This window comes from Grus americana, chromosome 2 (genome assembly GCF_028858705.1).
Source record: "Grus americana isolate bGruAme1 chromosome 2, bGruAme1.mat, whole genome shotgun sequence".
Classification (NCBI taxonomy): domain Eukaryota; kingdom Metazoa; phylum Chordata; class Aves; order Gruiformes; family Gruidae; genus Grus; species Grus americana.
In genome coordinates this window covers 131847750-131874358 of record NC_072853.1, presented here as the reverse complement: position 1 = coordinate 131874358, position 26609 = coordinate 131847750, and the positions used below count along the sequence as shown (strand labels likewise).

The window sequence follows — 26609 nt, the reverse complement described above, 5'->3', positions numbered from 1 at the left end:
TACTAATATAATTGGCCTGGTTTAAAATAAACATATTTAAGGTTGTATGTGTTTGACAAGAGAACGGAGGAAGTTGAAGATATCACCAGGGTGTAGGCTGAGAGGCAAGATGATTATAGTGCTCTCAGCAGATGCAGAAAATGAGCGATTTGGTTTTAGTTGTGTACGTTCTGAGCTTGTTGAGGTGTCTCACCTAATGAACTATTGAGGTGAACTATGTGTGGAAAGGGCAGTTTGTGAGTTCAGTAAAAGAGCTCCAGTAAAAACAGTGCGCTCCTCTGAGTTGCTTTTAACTTCATGAAAAAGGAAGCTGATTGAGGAAAAGAGAAAAGTTAAGAATGTAGGTATGTTGAGACTGCAGAGGATAATGGAGGAGAAAAGAGGAGACTTCGAAAGATGTACTGAAAGAATTGTTAGGTGAGTGTACCGTGAAGGTACAATGGTGTAAAACCTGAGAAAGGATAAGATACCATATAAATGGACTAAATTGATTGAGAACTCAGCAATAAGAGTGCCAGTAGTACTTCTAAGTAAGAGGTGATTTTCACTACACAGTGTGGTAGCATTGTGGTTAGCAAACGGTGTGGTATAGTAGGAGGGTGAAATTATTGAATAGCTGGTATCCGTGCTGTCCATGGTCCAGGTGGGGTTACCTCAGACTAGTTTTAGTGTGGTACTATGGATAGCATATGCATTAGGTGTTTGTTCCTGATGTTGTTCTTGTTAAGTTTCATCTGAAAGGAATGCAGTTTCTGTGCCCTGAGACTGTTCTGTCCTGTGATCTACAGCGTGATAGGTAATAGTGGAATTGTCTGGGAAATGTGCTCTTGATCCAAACTAGAGAGCTAATTTAGACACAGCCTTTGAGGCCAGCGTGGAAAAGTCAGATTATACAGATTATATATTGACTTTATCTTGTGTATCTTGCCAGCCTTCTCACAGGGAAAACAATCTAGATCTCAAAAGAACAGAAATGGTGTTAATGTGAGTTATGAACGTAAAATTTAAGTAGAAAAGTAGTGCTGTCGAGAATGGAAATAGCAAGAGGACAAAAGAACACACTATCTTGCTTTAAGTTACAGCTTATCTTGTTTTAATCTTTTGACTGCTCTGCAGGTTAGTTTCTGAGTGTGTTAAACTACTACTGTATTTTACTTTGAAGTAGAAACAAGGTGGGGTGGGATGGTGTGTATGCCAGTGCTGAAGCAACAAAATATTACTGTCATTTATTAATCTTGAAATGCTTGTGTCATTTCTGATGGGATTATTAACATTTTCATCTTATACTGTGAAACTGCAGATATTTACTGAAATATGGAACTGATGCATTATGTGCTGTAAAAATAGCTAAGGGACAGGACTTTAGGGCATTTCCTTGTCCATCCATCTTCATAAATGTTTGCAAAATATATTAGTATTCCTCTGGACTTGCTATGCTAAGTAATTATTCAAAAAATTAACAAATAATTGACTAGAAATACCTGAATGTATGTCTGGACTCAAGAATATGAGATGATTATTCCTTCAGGAAGCTCAGGAGCTGCGAGCAGCTTATAATAGCTTTGGAGTTATTTACTTATTTATTTTAATCCTGGGCTTTTCTGAGGAGTGAGAGGCCAGTAGTGCAGCTTGGTCAGTTAGCCCTTGGGCTGCCCTATGGAGCTGCAGCAGCGTTGAGAGTCTTAGTGCTGCATGCTGCAGCTTGCTCTTCACTACTTTTTGTTCTCATTTCCTTCTGAAAAGCTTGTTGTGCTGGATCTTGGGAAATGGAGCTGTGAGAAAAACATCCCAAAGCTCCTTTACAGTGTCTTACGTCAACTGATTGTAGGCATTGTAAGACCTCTTACTCAGTTGTTACCTGCAGCGTCTTACTGTGGGGCGAACTTTGGTTTTGAAGCTGGATGGCCATTTGTGCCTGTGAAGAGTTCTGTGGTGATATGAGCGAAGATGTTCTGGAAAACAGAAAGACTTTTTTTGGCATATGTTTAAAACTGGAAATACAACAAAAATCCAGTGTAGATAGAATAATGATGTTTAAATTTGCCTTTATGTCATAGTGAAATATATTTGCACACCGTTGTTGGCAAAGGTGGCAAACGTGCAAAATGATCCTTGTGTACTAACTTCTTGATTTAGTGGTTTTGCTAAAGCCACCAGGAAAACTTGATTTTTTCTTTCAAATGTGTCTAATCCCTATACCAACCTTTATTTAAGCTTTGAATTAAAAAATTATGGATTCTCTTCCCTCTCTTCTCTTTCCCAGGAGGATGCAAGTATTTTAAAAGAACAGCTTCGGAAAGCTGAAGATCAAATTCAGGCTAGCAAACAAGAAGCTGTTCTAATGTCAAAAGAGCTGAGCGATGCAGTAAATGTGCGAGATAAGACGATGGCAGATCTTCACAGTGCACGTCTGGAAAATGAAAAATTGAAAAAGCAACTTGCTGATGCTTTAGCTGAACTTAAAAAGAGCATGACTTTGAAAAATGAACAGGTAAATTGTCAGTATTTAGTACTGAAGTTTATCTGTATTTATAAAATCTATCAGAGCTAGCTTTGCTAAAGTTGGGGAATAAAATACGTTTCTGGATGATTAGTGCAAATTATTACCAAATTCTTTTTGAGCACTCAAGATACTACCTTAAATCAAGTGCATGTTAGCTGATTTGGAAGGTTGTTAAGAAAGAAGGTTTCTGCTACTACTTAGAGCAACTTCCCTCCACCTCCAGATTATTTTCACAGAATAATACAGTATTTATTATTTTGAATCCTCTCCCTTTCTTAATTCTTTTACACGAGCCATAGTAGCATTGAAAATTCATTCAGATAAGAGAATTTATAGAAATTTCTATGATGATGTTCTTTCCTCATTGATGGATTCTCTCTTGAATATTATGAGTCCTTCCAGTGTTTGTGGTCAAAGTTAATTTGCTTTACTACTTATAAGTATAAAAATATTAATGTAATGGAAAGTGTCTTGACTTCCTTCATCTTAGATAAAAATCTAGTGAGCTAATACAAGTTTCATCATTGTGACTTAAGTGAGCTTTGTACCAGATCTTCCGTGACTGCAACTGTATTGGATTAGTTCGCTGCTAGGATTACTGGAATGATGTAGCAGTTTGAAAAAAATGTATTGAGCTGAACAGTAATTAAAATAGTGCAGTAAATACAAAGAGAATAGTACAACCCTCAGAAGAACTATTATATTTAAAATAACAAAGAATTACATGCTTTTTCTAAGAAGTTCAGTTATATCCAATGTCTTTGAAATGTATCCTGAAAGAAGCAGCAGATCATCTGAATGACTCAAGTTAGAATGACTCAAATTACTAGCAAGTATCCAGTTGGTAAATGTAGTTTGCTAGGTCGTGTATCAATGTTACAGCTCAACTGAACCACTTCCAGTAGAAACATATTGTGATGGAATACAGTCTGTCCATTTTTGCCACATGGCTATACTTGTCTATAAGATAGTTAGAGCACCTTCTGGAATCAGCCCATAGAATAAGAATCCTCTTTACCTATCTCTGGTATTATACCGGTGCCAGTTTACTCCCTTGCTATTTACTGTGTCCTGCTTGGAATGAAGTTCAGCACAGATGCTGCCTCTATCTGTGCTCTGCTGCTCTGTTCCTTTCCTTTCCACTAAGAAAATAGGAACTTCTTCTGTACTTACACAGAGCATTATGCTTGCTTTAATTGAAAAAAGGCTTTTTTGGGAAATAGTTGTATTTGAACAAAAGGGAGAACAGTTTCTAATTCTTTTTTAAGGAAACTTCAAACACAGTAGAGCAGGAACTACGCAGAGAAGTTGAAGATCTGAAGCTTCGTCTGCAAATGGCTGCTGACCATTACAAGGAAAAATTCAAAGAATGTCAAAAACTTCAAAAACAAGTAAACAAGTTTACAGAACAGGCAGTAAGTAGAATGGGAGGAATTGCACTTGCTTTTTTTAACTTTTCAGCAGCTGTTCTGCAAAAAACAGTGCTTTTAAAAAGGATTAAAACATGCAGGAAGCAATGGCTCTTTAATTTATCATTTTGTTCCATAAAGCTAAATTACTTGTATGATTCTTTTTAGAAACTAAGTTGCCGAAACCAAGCGTAGGATTTGTAGTAACTGGTGTATGTAGAAAGCTAACAGAGTTTGGATGAATCTATGAGTATAACATTGTTCAAGGAAGAATTTTGAAACTGAAGCAGGCAAAACCTCATAATTACTACCTCTATTCAGTACCACCACCACCACCACAAAAAACCCCAAAATCCTAACCCAAAAGTGGGGGAAATGGAGAACTTGGAGGAAGATTTCAAAGTGAAGTGGGGAGAAAGTTTCCACAACACAGTATATAGTTGTATTCCATATGTATTTTGTTTTCTTATCACTCTTCTAAGCTTTGTTCCATAAATAAATGAGGCTTTTGCAATGATGATGTGAGTGTTATGCCACCTAGTAAATGAACCTGTTAGCGAATTTCAAACAGATTTGAGAGCAGTGTTCTTCAGAATTTTGTGAAAATTAGTGACTGAGTTGGAGAGGAGCTCAAACGGGGAATATGACGTTGTATATGAGCAATGGCAAGATGCACAAATGTGAATTCTTAAGAAAAACAGACTTAAGTGTTTCTGCTATCCACAGAACAAATGGGGTAGTTACCCAACTTTGATCCACGGATTACTTTAAAAAGTTGTCTTCTCATCCAGAAGGTCAATGGTGAATGAGGTGTCATGTCAGAATGCACGTGGCTTTTCCTTAAAGTTCTTCCACATCTTTGACTATGTTGTACATCTGATAACAAACACCAAATTTCACTATGACACCGGAAGTCCAGCACTCATTAGTAATACAGACTCCATTTCCTAATGGAATATTAGATTTAAGTTGATGGATTTAAGTGTAACTAATTATCTAGAAAATGAGATTTTTCTAATAATTTGCGTAGAAATCACTGTGTCTAGGGAAAAAGAACTTTATAATGTAAGATTATAAAAATCATGGTCTGAGGCAATTTCAGCGTTAGTAGAATTAAATACGTTTGCATATTTATTATTACCTCCTGTTTTAATGAGCAATTCCACCTAGTCCAGTTTTGGAGGAGATGATAGTGCAAGATATATGTTACTTTTTGCTTTGACTTTCATTTAATTAAATACCAAACCAAAATTTCTTTTCACAAAGAAAATTGCAGGGCATCAACAGAAACTGACAGATGCATCTAACAATGAGACAGCTACTGCCGTTGTTACAGACAAAAAGTTGTCTGCATCTCCAGGTATCAACAGCTTAAATTTTGTCTATTTGTACCGGCCTGAAAGTGTTGTTTATGTGATGTAGTCCCTAATAGTATGTATAATATAACGTAGATGGACTTGTTATGTTTTAGTTCAAGCAACGATTAGAAATGTCAAAATTAATCTAAAAATCTTGTATCTTTTTTCAAGTGGTAACATTCCTAAAGAACTTCAGGTATCTTTTCAAAATGGTTCAATTGATATTTGTTAATGTCAGTAGGACTGAACTCTTGAATTTCTGCTTGATAGTTAACACATTAGCTTGGCAAAACCAGCTCTAAATAATTAATTAGAAAAAATACTCCCTAAATTTGCAAATTGTGTACAATAGCGTGGCAATTTTACAGTCCTGTTATAATGACTACCCACTGTAGCATTCTACTGTAAAATTAAATCCACTAAAAAGTTCTGATTATGCGATGGCAAGGTCAAGTCTATAGATTATTCTCATGATTTATAGACAGTAGTGGTTTATTAGAAAACGTGTAGCTAGGTTATAATTTTTATGAACTATTAAGTTCTTACAAAACTAACCTTCTAAAACATAAACACATAATGGGTTAAAACTAAGCCTGGTTCATTATTCAATTTAAATTGATAAATGCCACTAAAAGTTGACTAATTTTGTGTTACTTTATAATTCACACATTCTTTCTGTCTATAGAGACTATAGGTTGTCATTTCTGTCTGTTCCCTTCTATCTTAAGTAAATACAAGTGTTTCCTAAAACAAGTAAAATCCCAGCAACCTCAGTTAGAGTACGCGATGGGATGAAGTAGATTGCTGAGGCACTTCATGTTTTTACGGAAGAATAAAATACCTAGCATGATATCATACCATATATATTCTGAGGTTTGCTTTCCTGGGAGGTTTTACATTGACCTTTGTAGTATGTGTGTGTATGTTTATATTCATCTGAAGTATGTGAGAGAACTGAACACAGACATGCCAGTATGACTGCTGATCTTGCATATCACTAGCCACATGACACTGATTGTCTCTATTTGCTTGGATAACATAGAGCACTGTTCTTGATGCACTGTGAAATTTGGCCTATCATCTCTTATACAAACTTTATTTATGGAACAACAACAACAAAAAAAATCAATATTCTTGTCTTTTCTTCAATGTTCACAGTTAGCCCCATTTCATCTGATATAGTTTCGGAATTCATGGTAAAGGAGCAAGTACGTGAAATGAATAAAGAAATTGCAGAGAAAACAGAGAAGTATAAGAAATGCAAGCAAATGTTGGCAGTAAGTAAATGGTTGCTTCGGAAAGCTGAACAGAAAGTAGCTATAGGTGCTAAGTCTTAAAACCGCAAAGCCTACCCAGCTGAGTTGCCTTGCTTGTTTGTGTGATACACCGCGATTATGGTAGAAATCTTAACGTTAGAAAACACATTTTTATTAAGTCAGCTCTCGATTACCTGTGGTGTTATAGAGTCCAGACAAGGACGACTCAGGATAACCCAGATGCAGTAAAACAAATGAACAAAACTACTACTACTTCTATGCTTGAAGTTTTGAATACTCTTTTTTTTTTCCATTATATTTTAAGTATAATTGCTTTTATAAATCAAATACAGCATGTTGCTATAAGCCAGCTGATGTCTGGAACAAGTATAGCAGTGTTTATCCAATATGCTGTTCAAGTGTGAGAACTCCCTTCAAATCTGACTGTCCTGGACTTTTACAGTGTTTGGATGTCCGAGTGGGTGCTGCCTACTAGCTTGGGCTCAGTCATATGTAAAGGCATTTATCATAGAACCATAGAATGGTTTGGGTTGGAAGGGACCTCAAAGATCATCTAGTTCCAACCCCCCTGCTGTGGGCAGGGACACCCTCCACTAGACCACGTTGCGCAAAGCCTCATCCAGCCTGGTCTTAAACACTTCCAGGCATGGGGCCTCGACCAAAGTTGGCACCAGTAGTGCTGTATTCACAATAGTAATGCCCTTCAAATATTAATACTTGTCAGTCCTAACTTGATTTTCATTTAGCCAGTTTAGATTTATGTATGACAATGGAGTATTGCATCAGCGATGCTGGTGAAAAGTTGAATTGTTTAAAAAATGCTTTCTAGGTGGTGTCTCTGTTCATTGTTTGCTTGCTGTTTAGGGATTAAAAAAAATAACATTAACATTATGAACTCAGGAACATTCTAATTAAGTTTAGAATTAAAAATTTGGAATTTTTCTCTACTTCAATATGTTTTGTTCTCTAATAGTCATAATACATTCACAAACTGCCATGAACTCAGCTTATCTTGTTTGTCTTATTTATTGCAAGGAGATTATTCTACTTTAATGTGCTCTCCAGGATGTAACAATTGTCATGTAATTCTGCTTATTACCCTGTCTGTGGAGAGCCTGCGTTAACTTTTGCTGGCTGTTTCTTCTATAGTGATGCTTGAAGAAAGCTTTGCCTTTGACCTTCTGGATGAAAGATATTTAGGTTGTAATAGTTGCATGGGGAAAGGTTTTGTATTGAAGTGAGGCACTTGAAAGGATAATTATGAATTTGTATGAGGATACAAAGAAACTTGAAACTATGAAGCTAAAGAGGAGTATCAGCTTGTTGAAAACTCAGGCAAGAAAAAAAATAGGTATTGAACATCATTTATGCAGTGTTCAGTGGTCCTGTCCTCTTCAAAGTTGAGTCAGGCTTGATTTCTTGGGGAAGCCAATTGTAAAAGCACGAAGTTACACAGTATCGTTGTGGGTGCAGGAGGGGGAAGTCTCTTAAAATTGTGAAAATTTCATGCCATGGTATAAACTACTTTAGGATGAGAAGATGAAGTGCAGTGTTTATGCTGATGAACTGGCTAAACTGGAGCTGAAGTGGAAAGAACAAGTGAAAATCAATGAAAGTATAAAATTACAGCTAGCAGCAATGGAGGATCAGTATAAAGTAAGTTACAGACTTTGTTTATGACAATGAATGGTATCATGTTCTTAACATAGCTGCTCATTTCTAATAGTTCAAGTAATGATGAGTTTTAATGGACAAAATGTATTTTTGCTTTAAATAGAAATTCTGTTTTGCATTTGTAGAAACAACACAGTCTTGTAATGCTTTTTTTTAAAGTGAAACAGATCTGCTAAGTATATTACCAAACGGCTCTCAGTGTTTTAATATTGTGGATTTAGACAAACGTCTAAACGACGTTAATCTTGTATTACAGGAAGAAAAGGGGCTAGAGAATTCTAATTTCCTGTTGCTTACTATAATACTAACAGGACTATTGATGGGCACATTCATCTAAAATCTTCATATTGCATGCTGCGTTACTAGTGTAGTAACATCTAATGCATTTTATCTCAATTAACTAGAGAGATACCAGATGAGTGATATTTTGGTTTTTAAAATCATCATGAAAGAATTTAATTTGGAGTATCTCAACTGTAGTCTTAGTAGAGCGATGTAACACTTGCACCAGAAAGTTATGCGTAACGGTCAGCTTTAGCTTACACAAGGCCTTACTTAATCTTTGAGGCTATGTGATAGTAATACATATGCTGCGCAGTGGCTTTTTAGGTCAATGAGGACAAGATAAGAGCAATAAATTTCCATAAGACTAGTTTTTATGCTTGTTTGCAGTCTAACAGGGATAGTGTAGTTGACAGGATAGAATACTCTCTGTTGTCCATTTTTGCCCATTGTGATAAACAGGGAATAAACTGAACTGTGTCTATATCGGTTCCAGTAGGAACCCCCTTCTATTAGAAATCACAGCACTTTTTCTTTATACAATACTGAATTACTCTACAGCTCATTTCAGCACCTGGAGGCTGTGCTGTCCTTTATTTGACACTTTTCAAAGCTTCAATTTCAACTTTATAAAATGCATGGCTCTCTTCAATTCATTTAAATTTATTAATTGGCAGTGATTGGTTGCTATGTGTAATTTGATGTAAAATAAGTTTGTTTTTAACTTCTCAACAGCAGGAGTAATAAATAATTGGTTCCAAAATTGAAAGCATTTTGACTGCAATTCAAAACCTGTTATCAATCAGGAGGGTGCAGGTGGGGGAGAAAAAGCGAGCTTGTCTTCCCAGTCAGTAGATTTCTCTCTGACCTGAACTAGGAGAGGGAATTTCAGAATGGAAAAAAAATTGATACGTAACTGTGCAGACCATTGAGCTTATATGCTAGAAAAACAAATGGAGAGGCAGTCTCCAAAGTAACCAGAATCCAAAGAAAATAGCCCTTTGTAGAGAAAGATTATTTAAATAATCATTTTGAAGCAAGGAGGAAGCCTGGAAGAATTGTGTAATGTGTCAGTTGCACCTACTCCCAGAGCACCCAACAGAGATGCAAGGTAGGTGTCTGTGAAACAAATTTAATATTTCTGAGGTAGGAGGAGATTTTGTTTCTCTCAGTTCTGTGGTGGGACATAAGAACTGTAGAGAAGTGAATGAAATAAATCACTGAAATCTTGCCACCAGCTTCCGTTAGAAATAATGAGATGAGGCTTGCAATCCTGGGCAGTGGTGTCCCTCCTGCTGATAGCATTAACTGACTCTGCTCCAGGTTTTTAACGTAGGATTTTATCATTCCAGAACTGTTCTCTGACAACTGGCAAGAAAAGGCTGTTAATGTACTCCTGTTATCCAGTAGATAAACTTTGGGAGAATTGTTGGTTTTGATTTGTAGTAGTACAAATATTGTTGCCTGTAACTATAGTTGACAAAATAATTTCCATCTGAAAGATGAACTTAATCACCGAACTTTATGGTTTCACAATATAACACACAGGGAAAGTTTCTATTCACTAATACAGAAACCTTAAACTTCTTTTCTTATAGGTTCAGCTGGCAGAAAAAGAGAGACGAATAAAGGAACTGGCATCACAGTTGGAACTCTTTACCAGTGAGAAGGTATTGTCAGGATTCCTGTTAAATTTTGTAAATTAACGCTTGTGAAGTTCTTTGGTTTGAGGAATTGCAATGAGGATTTGTTTCTTTTCTGTATTTGGATGTTTTGCCAAAATGAATTAGTATTTTAAACTACAAATTCTATTAATCGTACTAACACAGTTTTTTTAAAAATGTACACCGTAGTATACCAACTTGACAAAACTGACTCAGCCTTTGAAAATATTGTCATTTATTGTTCTGTAGTAGTGTTCCAGAATATTTTCTGCATATAATCTAACAAAAATGTTATGGTGTCAAAAAATATTTCTTTGTTCCTATCTAGAATGATATTCCATCCAGGATCCAAAATAATTATTTTGGTTTGCAGATAGTGTAAATTAATAATCTGAAATTGCAGCTAGCTATACAGTTCACAGAACATTGGAATTCCTACTAGATTTTGTCCTATATTCCCTTCTCATCTCAGCAGCATTGCTGGTTTTCTACAAGTTTTCAGTGGCCTTCCAGCCTCCTTCCTATTTTTACTCCTTTTTACTCTTTCCTTTACTCCTCTGTATCTCTTAGTGAAGGAGGTTTGGCCCTGTTGTGTACAGAGGCTGATACCAGCTCTGTGTGTGTGCTGCTTGGCCAGAAAGAAAAGGTTATTACTGAGCTCACGCTGCGGCCTTTCTGTCCTCTAGGGGAGCATCAGTTAGCAAAATTTGCGGGAATTTAATTTCTTTGAGACAGACTCTCTCGCTGATACTTTCAGGAGTTCCTGGGTGATAGCAGCACAATTAGTAAACCTCATTCCCTTTGGAATCCTGGCATAAGACATGAATGGTACATAATTAGCTTGACAGTTTATTTTTTCCATCACTGGTTAAGATTATTTTTGCTCTTATCCAGTGTTGTCCTATAACTAGAGATGTAGATATTTCAACAGTATAATCTCCAGTTTTTTCATGATGTGTGCGTACAGCCAAATCCTTTTGACATCTGTGGTTCTCTTACTGACTGCTTGTAATCATAAGAGCAGTTTGACATGTGACAGTAGTGACTTCGGTAAAATACAACTGAAAAATATCTTTATCAGAAAAGAAAGATACACAAACCGTACTCTGATTTTTTAAAATATATGATAGAAAATGGACTGCTACTTTCAAGAGTTCACTGTCTAATCAAATTCATTACCCTTACTGTTAAACCAGACATTCTGAAATACTAATGCTAATGTTCTAATGTTGGAAGTACCTCTAAGGTATTATACGGCAACTAATCAAAGCTAGGCTTTACTGAAAAACAAAATAATAAAATGTCTTTATTACATTCAGATAGTATTGCATGATATTGTGGAAAAGTTATAGGATGGTTGCGATTACTTAAAAAATCTCATGTGAATGGGTATTTAGTAAACCCAGGAATTTGTGTACTGATAAATTGAAATTAAACTAATTTCAGATTAAGCTAGTTAAGTGTTTTGTAAAATTCTAGATTCTCAAGTAGTTGGTATTTAAATTAGCTTTTTTTTAACCAAACATTTAGTTTTTAATAGATTTCTCTCATGCTATTCTAATTCAAAATAAAGCAAAATAAAAATTGAGTTTTGATGAATCTAGTTTAGCTGGAGGGAGTAATTTTAAACACCACACATAAGGAGGAGAACAATTGTAATAATAATGTATGGAGCTTATAAAAGCTTGGAACCTTATCTACCAAATTTATAGATATTTACATTACAAAGAAGAATCAAAGTGCCTTGCTAGACTGGAACCATGATTTAAAAGGTTAAGCACAGTATAGTAAACAGTTTTTCAATTTATACTCCATTATCGGTGTTTGTTTATAAATGCCACCAACCATAGCATGCTAAAAATGTTCATTTGGTGTCTCTTCAAACCTATAAAATTACTTGGTTTCTGTTTTATTTACATACTTATATAGCCTTTGATTTATTTTTTTTATTTTTTAAGCAGTTTCTACCCTAGCCTTCCAACTTCTGGCTAAGGCTATTTTACAGCACCTTTTTACAGTCACTTTGATCTACATTCTGTTTTAATCTTATGCTAAAATTAAAGTATTCATGCCACTACCTCTCATTCTAAACTGCTTCCATATTGCAGAAGAAATTGATTTTAAAAAGGAAAATCTTAGTTTCACTGATAATTAATTGTTCCTGCTTTGTATTGAGTAAAGATTAATTATTTGGATTTTACATGCTCACTAAAACTTTAAGATGTAATCCTAACCATTTAACCCTAACCATTTCAATCATATATGCAATTCAGTCTATAAGTCTAAAGTAATGCTAGCATAGCTTTCTATCGTATCTACAGGAGGGTGTTAGGCAGAAATTGTGTTGTCCTGTATTAGAAAGTTTTTCTAAAAGAAAATAAACACTACTGTTTTACGGCCAGTGCTCAAAAAAAGATTCTGTAGGCTGCCTTACCATTTGTAGATACTACTCTTTTCTTGTTCGAAAACGACTTTATGATGTTGCTGTTGGAATCCAAATCCTTTATGTCTGAAACCTGATAGTACATATATAGCAATAAATGTGTAATCTCCGTATTTTTTCGTTTGAGTGGCGTTTTGTTTTCAGAGTAGTTACTGCTACTTGATTTTGCATTTTTATATTCTAGTGTTTCGGCTGAAGTTTACCTGTTTCTAAGAAAAATACCTTGAGTTGATCCTTTTAATAACTGAGACATTTTGCTTCTCATGTAGTTAAATCACTAATTGAAGTCTTGGGTTTAGGTTTGAATTCAAAGTATTTTGGAGCAGACACACACTTCCATCTTCGAGGTTTTTGTTAATATTACATTAGCAAATATTAAACATGAACCCAGAGAGTCCAGAAGAAAATGCTAATCAGAAAAAAATTATTGGAAAGCATATCTGTCTTAACAGTCTCTTTTTTAAATTATTATTGTCATTTTACATCTCAGAGGTTTTTTGCTTGGTTCTGAATTGTAAATGGCATATTCCTTTGGATATTCTTGGCATACGTGCTGTCTTTCCCTTAACCCATTTTATTAAATGGAAGGATGAGAAAGACTTTTCTTTGGATGAATTACAGCTGATGCACTGACCACACTTCAGTCACTTTAATTACTGTCTTATAACATATATATCGGCTTGGAGTTTTAACAGTTTATAAGTTACAAAAACCCTTTAGTAGTTTATAATTACTACTGTCTCTATGGATTATATGCAAGAATGTAGAATTTTAAGTATATTAATTTTTTTGAGTTCTGTTTTGAGCTTTTCTGAGAGAATTCATTGCCTTTGATACAAATATTTAAACAATAGAATTAAATAAAGCAGGTCATTTAAGCCCTTCAATAAATTCAACAATTTTTTATTTTGGATGAAAACACTGAATTTTGGATGTATACATGTATATATAAAGTAGGTGAGGATATAAGAAGGGGGAAGAAGGATGAACTAGAACTTTGCTCGTGAAGTTCATAGAAGGCAAATTATTTTTCACAGGAAGTGTAATAACTTTGGAATCACTGTATGAAAATACAACTTCTCATGGATTTAAAATCCACTCATTTGTAATTAGACGGTAGTATAAGTGCAGTTTTGTTCCGTATGATGTTTGTAGTATAAGTATTGTTTGAAATAAGTAACCTACTCTGGATTACCTTTGTGAAAAGTATAACTAATTTCTATTTGTTAATATAAATAGAAAATACCAACCTTGAGTAATAGCTTTTCTTTCTAGAATAAATTGTCTGAATGCTATAAAAAAATAGAGAATTAATCAATCGGCCTACTAGTTAGTGCTGAGTTTAACATATATATATTCAGGGGCCTTTGCATGATTGCTAGGGGCGTGACCCCATACCTAGCTTATAGTCCAGAATGATAGTGCAAATTGTCTTCCATCTGACCTGTTTTTAAATTTTCGTTATCCCGGTGTTTACCTGAGTCCTGCTGATGTAAAGTATCTGCAATGTGGTCTCCTCCAGCTGTCCATCAAGTTAAAAATCTTGCCCAGAATTTCAATAGAATTGTCACACCTGCTGCGGCCCATTCTAGCCTAGATGGGAGAAACCTTTTCTCACTTGTTTTCATTCAGAAAGCATTGTAGGATACACAGCATTTTCCTAGCTCATTGTTTTGACTGCCAGCCTGCCCTGCATTTATCAGAAGTTACTTGTTCTGCTTTCAGCATCCTTTCCAGATCTTTCCTGACCTACCATTCTCTGTCTTCTTTCCTTCCCTGTGTTCAAATATAATGAATTGATCTGTGAGACCATGCTTCATCATTGTTCTGTTACATTTTCAAATGTGCATACTTGTGTGCTTTTTTCCATGCTATTTTGTTTTGGTTTGGAGAGAGATTTCCACTGAGTAACAGTATTTTCTTCAGGGTGCTCCTGCAAACTAGCCTTTCCCTCATGCCCACGAAGAAGCTGACAACTTCACGCTATTGATGTAGAAATCACTTCTTAATATGTTGACCTGTCTTATTACTTCATTGTTCTCTTTTTTCCCCTGCTCTGCCTTTGACTTACATTTAGATTGTAATTTTTTTTATACTGTGTGTCTTTTTTGAATGTAAAACCAAAAAGGTACCCACTGGATTAAGTCTGCTTTACAGTGCAGCTCAGAAGTGTTTCATATCTTCAGTCATTGCAAGCCACAAACCGCTTCTCAACTTTGTAGATAATACTGTATGTTAATTGAAAAACCCCAAACATTCCTTTTTCTTTTTTTCTGTTCACAAAAGGACAAATACGCAAAAATTTCAGCTGTGTTAGCAGTGAGTAGGACAAAGGAGTTTTTGGCTATACTTGGTATAATGGTAATAGAAATATTTTGACATAATAACAACAACTAAAAAATCCCCTAATAATTACAAGTGGAACATGATCACCAAGCAGAATCACAAACCAGGATAAAAGTGTTCCAACCGGTCTAACATATTTCATCACGTATTTAAAAATCGATTTTTAAAGGAACTGAGAACAAGGAAAAGTAACAGATCTTTGCCTCTGTAGGTATAGTTTTAGGTGAATATGTTTGATAGGATCTCTACATTTGGACAAAGTAATTCTTTTCCAGCTTTAAACACAGCTACATCTAACACATCTGCAAACAAACGTACAGAACTTGACGTGCATACGTGACTGTGCGTGCAAGTAAGGATAACTCTAAGGAAGTTACATTGTAGAAAACACATGAGACTGCTTCTGAATTCTCTGTGCTGGTTTCTTTCCCCATGTATGTGTGCATGCATATGAAGGACGTTGAGCAAAAGTTCTAACGTTCTTAATTTCCTCCTGAAAGTGACAGCCTTGAGCTCAGCTTAGCGAATGTTAAGCTACACTTCATGTAGGTCAACATTCTGCTGCTGTTAGATATCAGAAAGGATCCAGTGTGATGTACTTAATAGTTCTTCAAATATCTGTCACTCAGGAATTCATAGTGAATTATGTTGAGTATGTACATAGATGTACTTCACCTACTAAAATGGTACATTCTTGAATGGTATGGTATGAAAAAAAAGATTATTTTTAATTGTAACTTTTAAAAACTTTTCTCACTGCACGTTATCGTTAGTTGTTATTGTTAATCCACCCATTTTTACCTATTTAGCTGATTTTTCCTCATTGTAAAGGATGCAGATATTTCTTGAAAAAAGTGGCAGTTCTGTTTATGTAATTTGAATTAAATGATGACAAAACAAGAAAAAAAATTCTTTAAAATATTTTCTTTGTATTTTTTTTCTTCATTGACTGTTTCTGGTATGTCTGATATATTTGGCACGAGAGCAAGATGAAAAGACAGTGGGAGGATTAGCAGATGTATTTTTAAAAAATTAAATAATCCATAAAAATTTCAAACTTTGCTAGGACTCCATGGATTAATTGCATTTTAAACTTTGCATTATTTAGGAACTTGGCAGGACACCAGGTAATCAAGCTGGAAGGATGATGGAAGGGCAGGTTTCACAACAGATATTACACTTTCGCAACCCATATTCAGAGGAAAACGGGCCAGTGCCTGCAGTGCCGAATAGACTACCGGTATTGCAATATGGAAACCCTTATGCAATTCAGGAAAGAAGAGGTAAGTAAATGCCACCACCCCTCATCCCCCCCCCCTAATTTCTTTCTCTGTTTCAAAAGTAGTGGCTCATTTAATGCAGGTTAAGTACCAACAATCTTTATACTGGTGTACAGAGCCTTTATTGATTGATGCGAATCATTAATGTGCCTTTATTTTACTGATGAGAGTCAATAAGGTAAACAAAGTTTTAAAGAGATACCTTTTGAAAAAGGTGATTTGTCTTCTATTGTTTTATATTATCTAAGCCAAAAATGTGTTTAAGTGTTGATTTTTAATGTAAGGTAGTACATCTGTAATCTCAAAATACAAACTCTACTGAACAAAGATGCTGTAATTAATTTTTCTTCAGATGGAGCAGATGGCGCTTTTAATCCTGATGAGATCCAAAGACCACCTGTTAGAACTTCCTTTTGGGAGCTAGAAGATGATGTAGTGTGTAGTCAGCCTTCACGCAATCTTAGTCGACCTGACGGTTTAGAAGATCCCGAGGATAGCAATGCAAGTTACCTTTTTTATTACTTTTTTTCTTCATATGTTTATTAATGAGTAATCAAGAGTTGCACATAGGTTTTCAGTATCTCATAAGCCTGATTCATTGTTATATAAATGCAGCATTGATTTTTCTTTTCCATGAACAATGTTTAGGTGAATTTTGCTTGCTTTGAAGGAGAAAACTCTGCACATCAATTGATGATAATACATTTGTTCCCCCAGTCTCTTGAGTTACTGACAGCTTCTTTGGGTATTAGGACAGTAGCTTCCTAATCTTTTTAAATACTAAAGTAGAAAAATCCAAGTATTCTCAACTCATTCTGTTTTTTCTCTCCTGTGTGAATGAGGGCTCAAAATGTCGCCACATCTTACTCATTTTCTAATTTGTATGTAGGAGCTAAATTGTAACAGAAAAAATACAAATTTGAAGGATACAGATACCAGTATTTTCAGTTAAATGCTGAAAGAAAATGTATATATTATTATTTTATTGTAATGTATAAATCTTTTGTTTTGTCTTTTGCAAATCTACATTTATTAATTTCCATTTTGAATGTTTTTTGGCTGTTAGGCGTATTTGGAAGAGCGGATTGACTGTTACCTAAAGCTGATTAGACTGAAAGTTGCAGATTCTCACTTGATTTTTTTTTTTTTTTTTTTTTAGGGCTTTGCATGTTTTAAGGGAAGACTGGTTAGCTTTTCTTTTTAGTACAGTTAACTTGCGTGCTGTGGTATAAAAAATGGTTTTAGTAAGTTGGCTTCTGTAACAAACTGGACTGTATGTCTTCATTTGAACAGGAACAGACTTATTACTCTTTCTTATTCTAAATACTCTTGCACCTTCAAAAATATTAAACAAGAAATACCTTTCTGCAAAGTATTGTGCTCTTTGCAAGTCCAGTGGTATCATGACCTGTTTCTCATTTAGTATAGTTTGCCACATTTAATTGCTATTAACCTTTGCAGAAACTGATCAGTGTTCAGACAGGCATGATTTTAGCCCTGGTGCTCAGCACCTATAATGGCAAAAAATGTATTTCTCCCTCCTACCTTTTGCCCCCAGTGTCCATTACTGTGAATAATTAGAGAAACTGTCAGAACTTTCGCAGCCTGTTCAAGATCTAGAATGTGAGCTTAATGCTGTTGCCCACCTTTACTTCACTTTTTGCATATTTAATCTGATCATTCTTGACGTAGATATTACATGTGACAAGCTCTTCTCTTCTTTAGTCATCTGCTTCCATTTAATTAGCAGGGTGTTCTTTCTGATCTATGTGCTTTGCCCTCTTGCAAACCCAAGAGAAACAGTGCTAGAGTCTTGTGCTCATTTGCTGACACAGCTTGGATTTTTGTAATGAGATGGAATATTAGAGACTTAAATAAAGTTCACCTTGAGAAAAAGTGCCTTTAAATCAAATAACTTTTTTTTTTTTTCACATTCAAATGAGAATCAGTTGCTTGCTCCTCCAAAAAATAAACTGTGTGTGGAGTGTACAAATTTACATGGAAATGAGTAGTTGCAAGAATCTTTCTAGAGAGACTTAGTAATATGCCACAGATAAAACAGTTCTAATGCAGTATTTAAAGAAATAACCAGGAGAAATGTCCATACATGTAGGCAATTCATTATCAAGGAGAGCCTGTTGTTTGTGCAGAAGAAACAGCGAGTATAAAATGATAAATATGAAGAGATTGCCATTTGTTCTACTGTTTTTTAAAATAAGCTATTTAAGATGTAATTCTGTGCATTTTTAAACCAGTAAGATGTAAAGCCTTTTGTTAGAGGAGGATTCCCTCCCAGAAGACCAGGATTGGTAGTCTTGCTGCTTTGTTTAAAGTATTACCATCTGTTGTCTTCCTCTCCACTTTCCTATTACTACACGTTATATTAGTTTAAGAACTTGAAGGTGGTGTAGCCACTTCCACCACTTCATGGCTGTTTTGGTGGTGGTTTACCTATAATGTAGGCATGATCATCATCATGTATCTAAGATGACACATCTTTGAGACCCTGGGCCAATATTACGATACACAGGAGAAGGAGGTAGATGTTGTATACACACAGATTTAAACAGACTTTTCAGATATAAGTAAAATAGGCTTTTCTCAGTCTGTAAGGTGAGAGTAGGGAAGTGTGTGCACGCATGTGTGAGAAAAGCTTTGTGACTTGGTTCTACAGAATTAAAGCCAGAAATGGGACATCCTTTCCTTTAGGACATTCATCTAGTCTAAGGAATAGGTCAGCAAACTATGCGGGGGCCTAGGAAGTCAAACTTATGTGCTGTAGTTTCTGTTTACATTCCTGTGCATGCGGTAGAGGTGTTAGCTACTGACTTCCTACAGATTTTTTTGATGATCGCTTGGGAGAAGAGACACCCCTTAATTCTTGTTCTAATAGCCAGCCACCAGCTGGCAAATCAGCCTGAGCATGGCTGCAAACTGGTCACTAATCGAACTAAACAGGAAGAGAACATGAGATTATGTGGGAGTAGAAGTGTTAGGGAGAATGCAAGACAAATCCGAAGTTCTCTTTTTCATGGTAAAACTTGATTCTTTTACTTGAACTGGAATTTGTCCTCTTTAGTGAATTATCTTGGACCTGTCTGAACTGAGGCAAACCTTTTGTACAGGAATCCCGTGTGTCTCCTTGCTTTTGAAAAGTCTTTGTATGGTGTTTTTGTTTGTTTTGTTTGTTTTTTAATGGAAACTTTTTCTTCATCAGTCTTGTAACAGACTTGTTTGAGGTGCTTTTGAGGTTTACTTTTGCTTAAAGGAATCTTGCATTCCTGGGTAATGATCCATTTATATGCTTTCTGTCTTTTGCTGAAAAACATTTAACTCGTGGTACCTTGTCTGTAATGTATGAAGAAAAAAAAAAGTTTCTATTCTGTGTCCTTAGAATTGTAAATTGCTTACTATTATGGATCAAGCATAGTTTCCTACATTAACAGATAAGTGCTTCTCCATTTCCCTTCCTGATGGAGAACTATCAGCCTGTAGAGCTGACGTGGCTGCCATCATGTGTACTTTTAAGCAATACACCTCTTAAAAATCTCAGTGAGACAGCTTTGGTTGATCCCTCTACCTATCCCAAGGAGGAAATAATGAGTCTTTTGATTATATTAACAGATTAGAGGTATGGCACTATCCTTTTGGCTGGCGATGGGGAAGAAGGATGCCAGTGTGGTCTCTGTTCAGCTGCTGCTGGTTTCTCATTCCACTGTCAGAAGTTCCGTACACTCCTTATGAGCACCTTTGGCCTAGTGAGGCAGGATTTTTGCATAGCCGTACAGTACTGGATGGGTACTAGGGTATGTACCATTCCCATTCATAGAAGGAAAGACATCACAGGCACCCTAAGCTCACTTCAAGAGGATTATTTTCATGCTAAAGTTGTGCATGAATTATTTTCCTGGGGATGCTTCTGTTCTTGCAACTAATGATTTGATCTTCGGTTCCGTGGAGCACAGCTGCTATCTTTGTATTCCTCTACAAAGTAATTTTGTCTTTCCTACTGGTAAGTTACAAAATTCTCAAGCTCATGATTGGGACGATCCTTCTACTGTGGCATTTGCTCCTCATGTGACCTGAACTTAGTTTCCACATTCCTAAGGAGAATGCTGCTTGCTCTTACCTGAGTGTAGTAGGCTTCCCTTTCTACTTTGCAGTGAAGACATTTTTGTTACTGACCATTATCTTGAGTAGCAGTATAAGATCAGGTGATGGTGACACTCCTGCTATGCTGAAATTTATGCTGCCTTTACTGTCTTCAGTTACTTTGAGTTGTAGAACAAGTAAGGATACATCTCCAAATGCATCAGAATTTTTCTGTAACGTTCCTGTTGTGTTCTGATTTTGTTTCTCCCAAAACTTTGTTCCTTGGGAATGGGCACTTCCATGTATTTGGCTGACATGAAAAAACATCAGTTTTGTATAACTCGAAGACTTTCTGGAATTCTTCATAGCTTTGGCTTTTGGAACTTTGGCCAATTAAACTGTGATTTCTGAGAGGGCTAACCTGGTCTGTGTTAATCATGCCAGATGAGCCCGCACACAGTGGTGATTTTGTGTAGAATAGTTGACTTGCCACCAGTTCTTGCCATCTTCTACTCAGCACTAACTTTCCATTTGCTCATGCTCCCATAATTGACCAAAATGTAATCATTTGGAGCAAATAATTTCTAGAAGCAGGTATGTATGGGAGAGATCCATAAACAAAACATATTTATATTTTTAATAGTAAAGTGTGAGTTTTAGAAATGTAGTCCTGATTACAGTTGGCAATAAGCCCAGAATAACTATCCTGAGACTCTTAAACAATGTTGTTAGTCACAGTAACTTTGTGGGGGGTGGGAGGGTGTAACTTTTGGCAACTGACAATCAGGTCAAGCTATTTTTTTGAGATGAATCCAAAATGGTCTGTCTTCTAGGAAGAAAAGCCCCTAACACCACCACACTTCATTAGCCTGATCTTACCCTGGCAGCCAATTACTGTCCTTTGTATAGGATAGACATAAAAGGAGCAGTTGGTATCCAAGTACCTCTTGGAGGACCAGGCTGCTTGCAGAGAGACACCTAAAAGAGTTTGTTTGATTTCACTCACACAGCAGAGCTGAGTCACCAACAGAAAATGTATGTATTCTTCTTTCCAGATTACTCGCACGATACGTTAGCAGTGTGGCTGGTCATTTATTGTTTAAAGCTTGAGATGGGTATTGCTTTCCCCATTGTTGCCTGGTAAAATGAGCTGTAGAAATTGGAGGCAGCGATTGTTCAAGTCTGTGGGTTTTGTACAGTGTCGCATGGCTTTGTTTCTAATTTCTGTTTGGCAGTCTTGGAACTGGTTACAACCGTAATCATGAAAGCAGTACTTGAGAAAAAATTGGTTAGTTTTGGTAAAAACTGTGAGTTGTGCTTATCTCTGACAGTTAAGGTCCAGTTTTCCCTTCTTCCTCCTCCAGTAGCAAACCCTCTCTTTTTTTACCATGCTTTATTGTGTGTTATTATTATTTATCTTTGATTCATATAATCTGTGGAACTCACTGTGGCAATTTGAAAGAGTCAGAGTTACAGACCAGTGCTAATAGTTAAGTCATGATGTTAAAGGCATCCTTCATAATTCATTAACCTGATTATCCAAAATTCTGAATTCAGAAGGCCTGTCATTTCTTATGCTTACTAACCATGGTTCCAGCCTGTCAGTACCTGATATCAGACTCTTTTCGTAAGGACCTGAGGCCTCATATCGACTGTATTACATCATTGTGGGGTACTGTAGAGGTCTTGGACTAGGAGCAAGCAGCCATATCCCCGGTCATCCGTCTGGAGTGCAAGGAAGCTGGCTCTACACAAAGGGCAGATTAAACTGTCTCTTTCTCAAAATACGGAGTATGGGCTTCTGTCCAAATAACTTGGGCGACTTGACCCTGGGGTCTTGAGAGTGAGCTGGTGCCTTAGCTTAAAATACAGCACAGGCCGAGCCATTGAGGCCCGGCCTCCTGGCAATTATTGTCAAACTCCTTCTGCAAAGCAGCTTGAACTGGCCTTCTCCCTGTGAGTCTTCAGGGGATAGTTTGTTTTACCGTGGGAGAGTGACCGGTTTTTAAATGACAGGTTGAAAAGCATATGTAACATCGCTCTTATAAGAATAAAGAATGTATTATTGGTTATATTAGCTGGCAGAAACTGGGCACTAAGTGGTTGTGAACCAAGATTGGTAAGATCCGTCCTCCCTTCATATAGTTCTCCGTTTTACACAGTACACTGTAGGAGTTTTGTACATCTGCAATGACAGGAATAGACAGCTGTCGGGTCTGATACAATGGGACATTTTCTGTGTTTTCCAGAAGTTGCAAGTTACCCCAGGGCAGTGCATGAGAATTTTTAGTTAGTGGTGATTGTATACAGTTTAGTGTAACTTGTAATTAGAATAGCTGTGAAATACTCTCAGGCTAAGAAACATTCTCATTTTTACTGTTTGACCATTCTTTGATTATACAATAATCTCTGCAATGTGCACGTTGATGTATGCTCAATATAGGTTTGCATTCTTCTTGTTTGGGTTAAGCATAACAAAAGGTTAAGAACGGATCTTTCTTTTTGGACTTGGCCAAGAGCAAAAGTACACTGAAGAGACGGACTTTTCATATCTTAACAGCGTAATATCAGTCCGTGCTTAGTATTGCCATTCATATATGGTGCACGGGTCAGAAGCTACAGTAAGGAACACACAGTATAATTTTTACAATTAATTGAACTGGGTCATGAGAAGGCTTTATCCATAGGACATAGCAAACTTAATGTTACTTTGACATGAGCAAAGCCTTTTTTTTTTTTTTTTTTTTAAAAAAAAACCTGTTAACTTGCACTTGCCTTTTGTTGAAGTTAGTGCGTACAACTCAGCGATGCAGGAAAGTGCATGTGTGCCCGTGTCGAGGAAAGCATCGTACCTTTTTTTTCAAATCAGTTTTTCAAAAAGGAATGAGGAGGAACATTATGTTTGTACATGGCAGGGTATCAGGCTGCCAGAAGCTGAAAGAAAGAACAAGAGATGTAAACAATTTTATCTTACCAAGTGACTAACAGTATCCCAAATGTGGTGGTGTTTTGGTTTTTTTTAAAAAAAAAAAAGGGAGGAGGGGAGGAATACTGAACAAATAACTAAAATAACTAGAGTAAATAATGTGAAAAGCCCACACAAAACAAACTAAAAACCCCACCCAACCTATTAACCTATTAAAGCTTTATATAAGATGGACAGGCAGCGCTGATTTTTTTTAAAATGGCAAGCCTTTATATAAATCAGTTTGCATTTTGTTGAGTCTAATTAAAATCTTGGGTTTCCCACGGACTGTGGTGGTAGAGCAGAAATACGTGTGTGGGGAAGCTGATGCTAAAGCAGTCTACTTCTGCTGACATAGCTAATAGAAATGGACGGAGGGCATTGGTGAGATCACTTCTGCTTGAATAACGTGTTACATGAACGTATTTCAGTTGTCACTCAGTATGTTCTAATCTTCATGTAATGCGTGCATGAAGGCTGAGAGGCTTCCTTTTCTGATAGGGAAACTAAAATTTCTGTGGTATTCTAACATCTGTCTGGAAGATGGATTACTTCAGGGGTGATTAGTTCTGTGTTCTGTTACAGTTGGGCATCCAGGTCAGTGGTTTCTTTCAGGTCCGAGGAAAGACCTGTTCTAGAACTGGGGCTTTGCTGAATACAGTCATAATTTTCAATGGGAAGAGACACCCATCTGTATCATGTCAGCCACATAACGTAGGTTAATGCCCCTATATGTCAAGCTAATATTTAGCATTAGTAAATCCTGACTCCTTACTCAACACTAATAACCCTTAATATAATGAATGACCTATGCGTTTTTCATCAGGCCTGCTAATCTGTCCCAAACAAAGCTTACTTAAGGAATTTGAGGCACCTCATCCACTTTGTCACTTGTAACCCAAGTAATAATCAGTGCTGTGAAAAATGCCCGGTGCTCGAGAAGTAAATGAGTGACAAACAGTAAATTGTAAGAAAGTCTTTTCTAAAGGATTTAAATGTTAATTAGGCCTACGTTTGTAGTGGAACTGTTTTTTTGAAGGAAGATGCACAATCACTTTCTCAGATAAGTCCTGCTGTGCTTAGAGTCTGGTGTTGAGCAAATTTGCCATGTTTTTGGCACTATATAAGCTGTAGCGTTGTAGCACAAGAGTACTTGAAATAGTTTTTCTTCTTTAATACATACATCCTACCTCTTTCATGACAAAAAGAACAAATAATATTTTAAAACCCATATGCCCGTTTTACTGCAGGTGCAAAGCAAGCAAGTTAGACAGGAAAACATGTCTGCTGCTAGCACCTGTCACAGCAAGCCCCACTAGCTGCTTAATGGAAATGTTAAGTGGTTGAAACTAAACAGCTGTTGTCAGGAGAAGAAAAATATTGAGGCAATCTTCCCATCCTGCCCTGTTTCCATTAACTCTTCACAAGGACAAAGTATGTTAGCCTAAAAATGAAATAGGCATGGATATACGTATAGTTATCCGTATAAAGGGTATGGCATGTATGCTGTTGTAGATGGTCCCTTGCACATCCATTTTTGAAGATCAGCTAAATAATTCATAATTCTTGCACTTAAGGTGTCTTTGAGATGAGAAGGAAAATTATTTAGGTGTTGGGGTTTCAAAAATCTTGCTGAATTTACCTGTATTCCCACCTTGAAATGAGTAGATTTTGTGCTGCACTAATTGCAGAACAGAACCAAGATGCTGTATAATGAATAGTTGGATAATGCATAAAGAACGGGGTTGCAAACCCAGTTCTGATTTTCTTCCTCTTCCTTCAATTTATTTTCCTGTTGTGCGGTTTTCTTCCCCTAATTGTGTTTGCTTACATCACTGTGCTTATTTAAATCTGAATTTGTAATAATGCCATCACAGATTGGAAAAAAAAAAAACAAACCAAACCCCAAACCTGCAAAGCCTAAGTGCTCTGACCCCTTGCTTGTCAGAAGGGAGCTCTCAGAATCCACTCGCTGTAGGAATTCTTCATTTTTCTGCTCGAGAATTTCCTGGTGCAGGCGGGTTTCTTTCTTCTTTTGTGAGAAGTGAGGAGCAGCATATTCCCCAGGGGACCTGCCTTCCTAACCTGATAGAAGCTCTGAGGCAAAACCTGCTTGTCCGTCAGCAGAGGGATCCTCATCAGTGCCTGCTGCAGCTATTTATGTGCTGTTAATGTCGGGGAAGGGAGAGCCCAGCTGACAGAGCCGAGGAGAGGAAGCAGGCCCAACAGGGCAATTTAGCTGATGTGCCTGACGGCAGCGGGACATGCTTGGCTAGTGAGAGCAGCCTGGGCAGATCACTCAAAACTGACCGTCGAGAGGCAGGCGCTGGGAATCGAAATCAATGTCTTTTTTTCCCATGTTGAAATTTAGATTGACAGGTTTAAAAAGTCTGACTTGACATTCAATTGTCTAGAATTTATTTTTGAGTTTTAGCTCTCGATAAAATGCTCTAATGGTTTGTAGTGTGATGCCCCGCATTCACTTTGACACAGGTTTTTCTGTTCTGGTTTAGCCCCCAGGCATTAACAGCCAGTTGACCAGCACTTCCTTACCCGCTGTGTTAGCAGAAGCGTTCTCGTGGTATGAGCACAGATTTCTGCTCTAGGTCCATGGCCCAAAGGCAGCCTGTGCTTAGCTTTCCATGTTCATTAACCACGTCTGCTTTTTGTACACTAGAGTAAAACTTATGCTGCAGAGATTATAAAGTGAAAGGTAAATTTCCTCCACGTTTATGCTTGATAACAAAAAATGCATTTGGAGGAGGGGGAAAAAAAAAGCTGCTTCTAGTGGGTATTATTTAAAATACTTTTTTTTTAATAGGATGATGACAACACTGTACCTTCTGCTCCTGATCCTCCAAGTCTTCTCTTGCACGAACGTGGAACAGGTTTCTGCTTTGATTCCAGGTAAATGTTATCTTTTACTGGTCTTTAATGGCATGGGTAGGTTTCTATATAACTGGACTTTTTTACTCAAGGCACGGGTGGAGATGAAAAACGATTAAGCATTTTCAATGAATGAGTGGTTTACAGTTAGCTAGCAGAGAATATGCTGCGAGACTGGGTAGACTATTTGTGCTGTACTTTGGACAATTTTTTTTGGTAAATGAATGAATAACTTTTGTTTTTTCCCCCCTCTTTCCAACCTAATTGTGAACCTAAGTTTAGAGCTTTTATAAAGTGTTATGTTTGCTAAGAGCAAGCATTTATGAGCAGAGAGAGTGGTTTCCCATGAAACTGCTTGGCCATTAAGACATAGAATAGATTTGTATTCAGTGGTAGCTGGAATTATGTCAAAATTATGTCGCTTTTAGAA

General features: G+C 36.6%; 1 protein-coding gene across 4 annotated transcripts in view; it reads left to right on the top strand.

The window, feature by feature from the left end:
* Positions 1 to 26609, top strand: part of TAX1BP1 (Tax1 binding protein 1) — a 64205-nt gene that overhangs the window by 36207 nt on the left and 1389 nt on the right. For 2 of the 4 annotated variants that reach the window (XM_054814564.1, XM_054814563.1), the window contains 9 exons: positions 2264 to 2491; positions 3772 to 3918; positions 5179 to 5272; positions 6429 to 6547; positions 8078 to 8203; positions 10102 to 10173; positions 16065 to 16239; positions 16589 to 16746; positions 26124 to 26200. In XM_054814564.1, the coding sequence (XP_054670539.1) occupies positions 2264 to 2491; positions 3772 to 3918; positions 5179 to 5272; positions 6429 to 6547; positions 8078 to 8203; positions 10102 to 10173; positions 16065 to 16239; positions 16589 to 16746; positions 26124 to 26200 (1196 nt within the window). The remainder of the gene's footprint in view (positions 1 to 2263; positions 2492 to 3771; positions 3919 to 5178; positions 5273 to 6428; positions 6548 to 8077; positions 8204 to 10101; positions 10174 to 16064; positions 16240 to 16588; positions 16747 to 26123; positions 26201 to 26609) is intronic. The other 2 variants (XM_054814566.1, XM_054814565.1) reach the window with 1 other exon arrangement.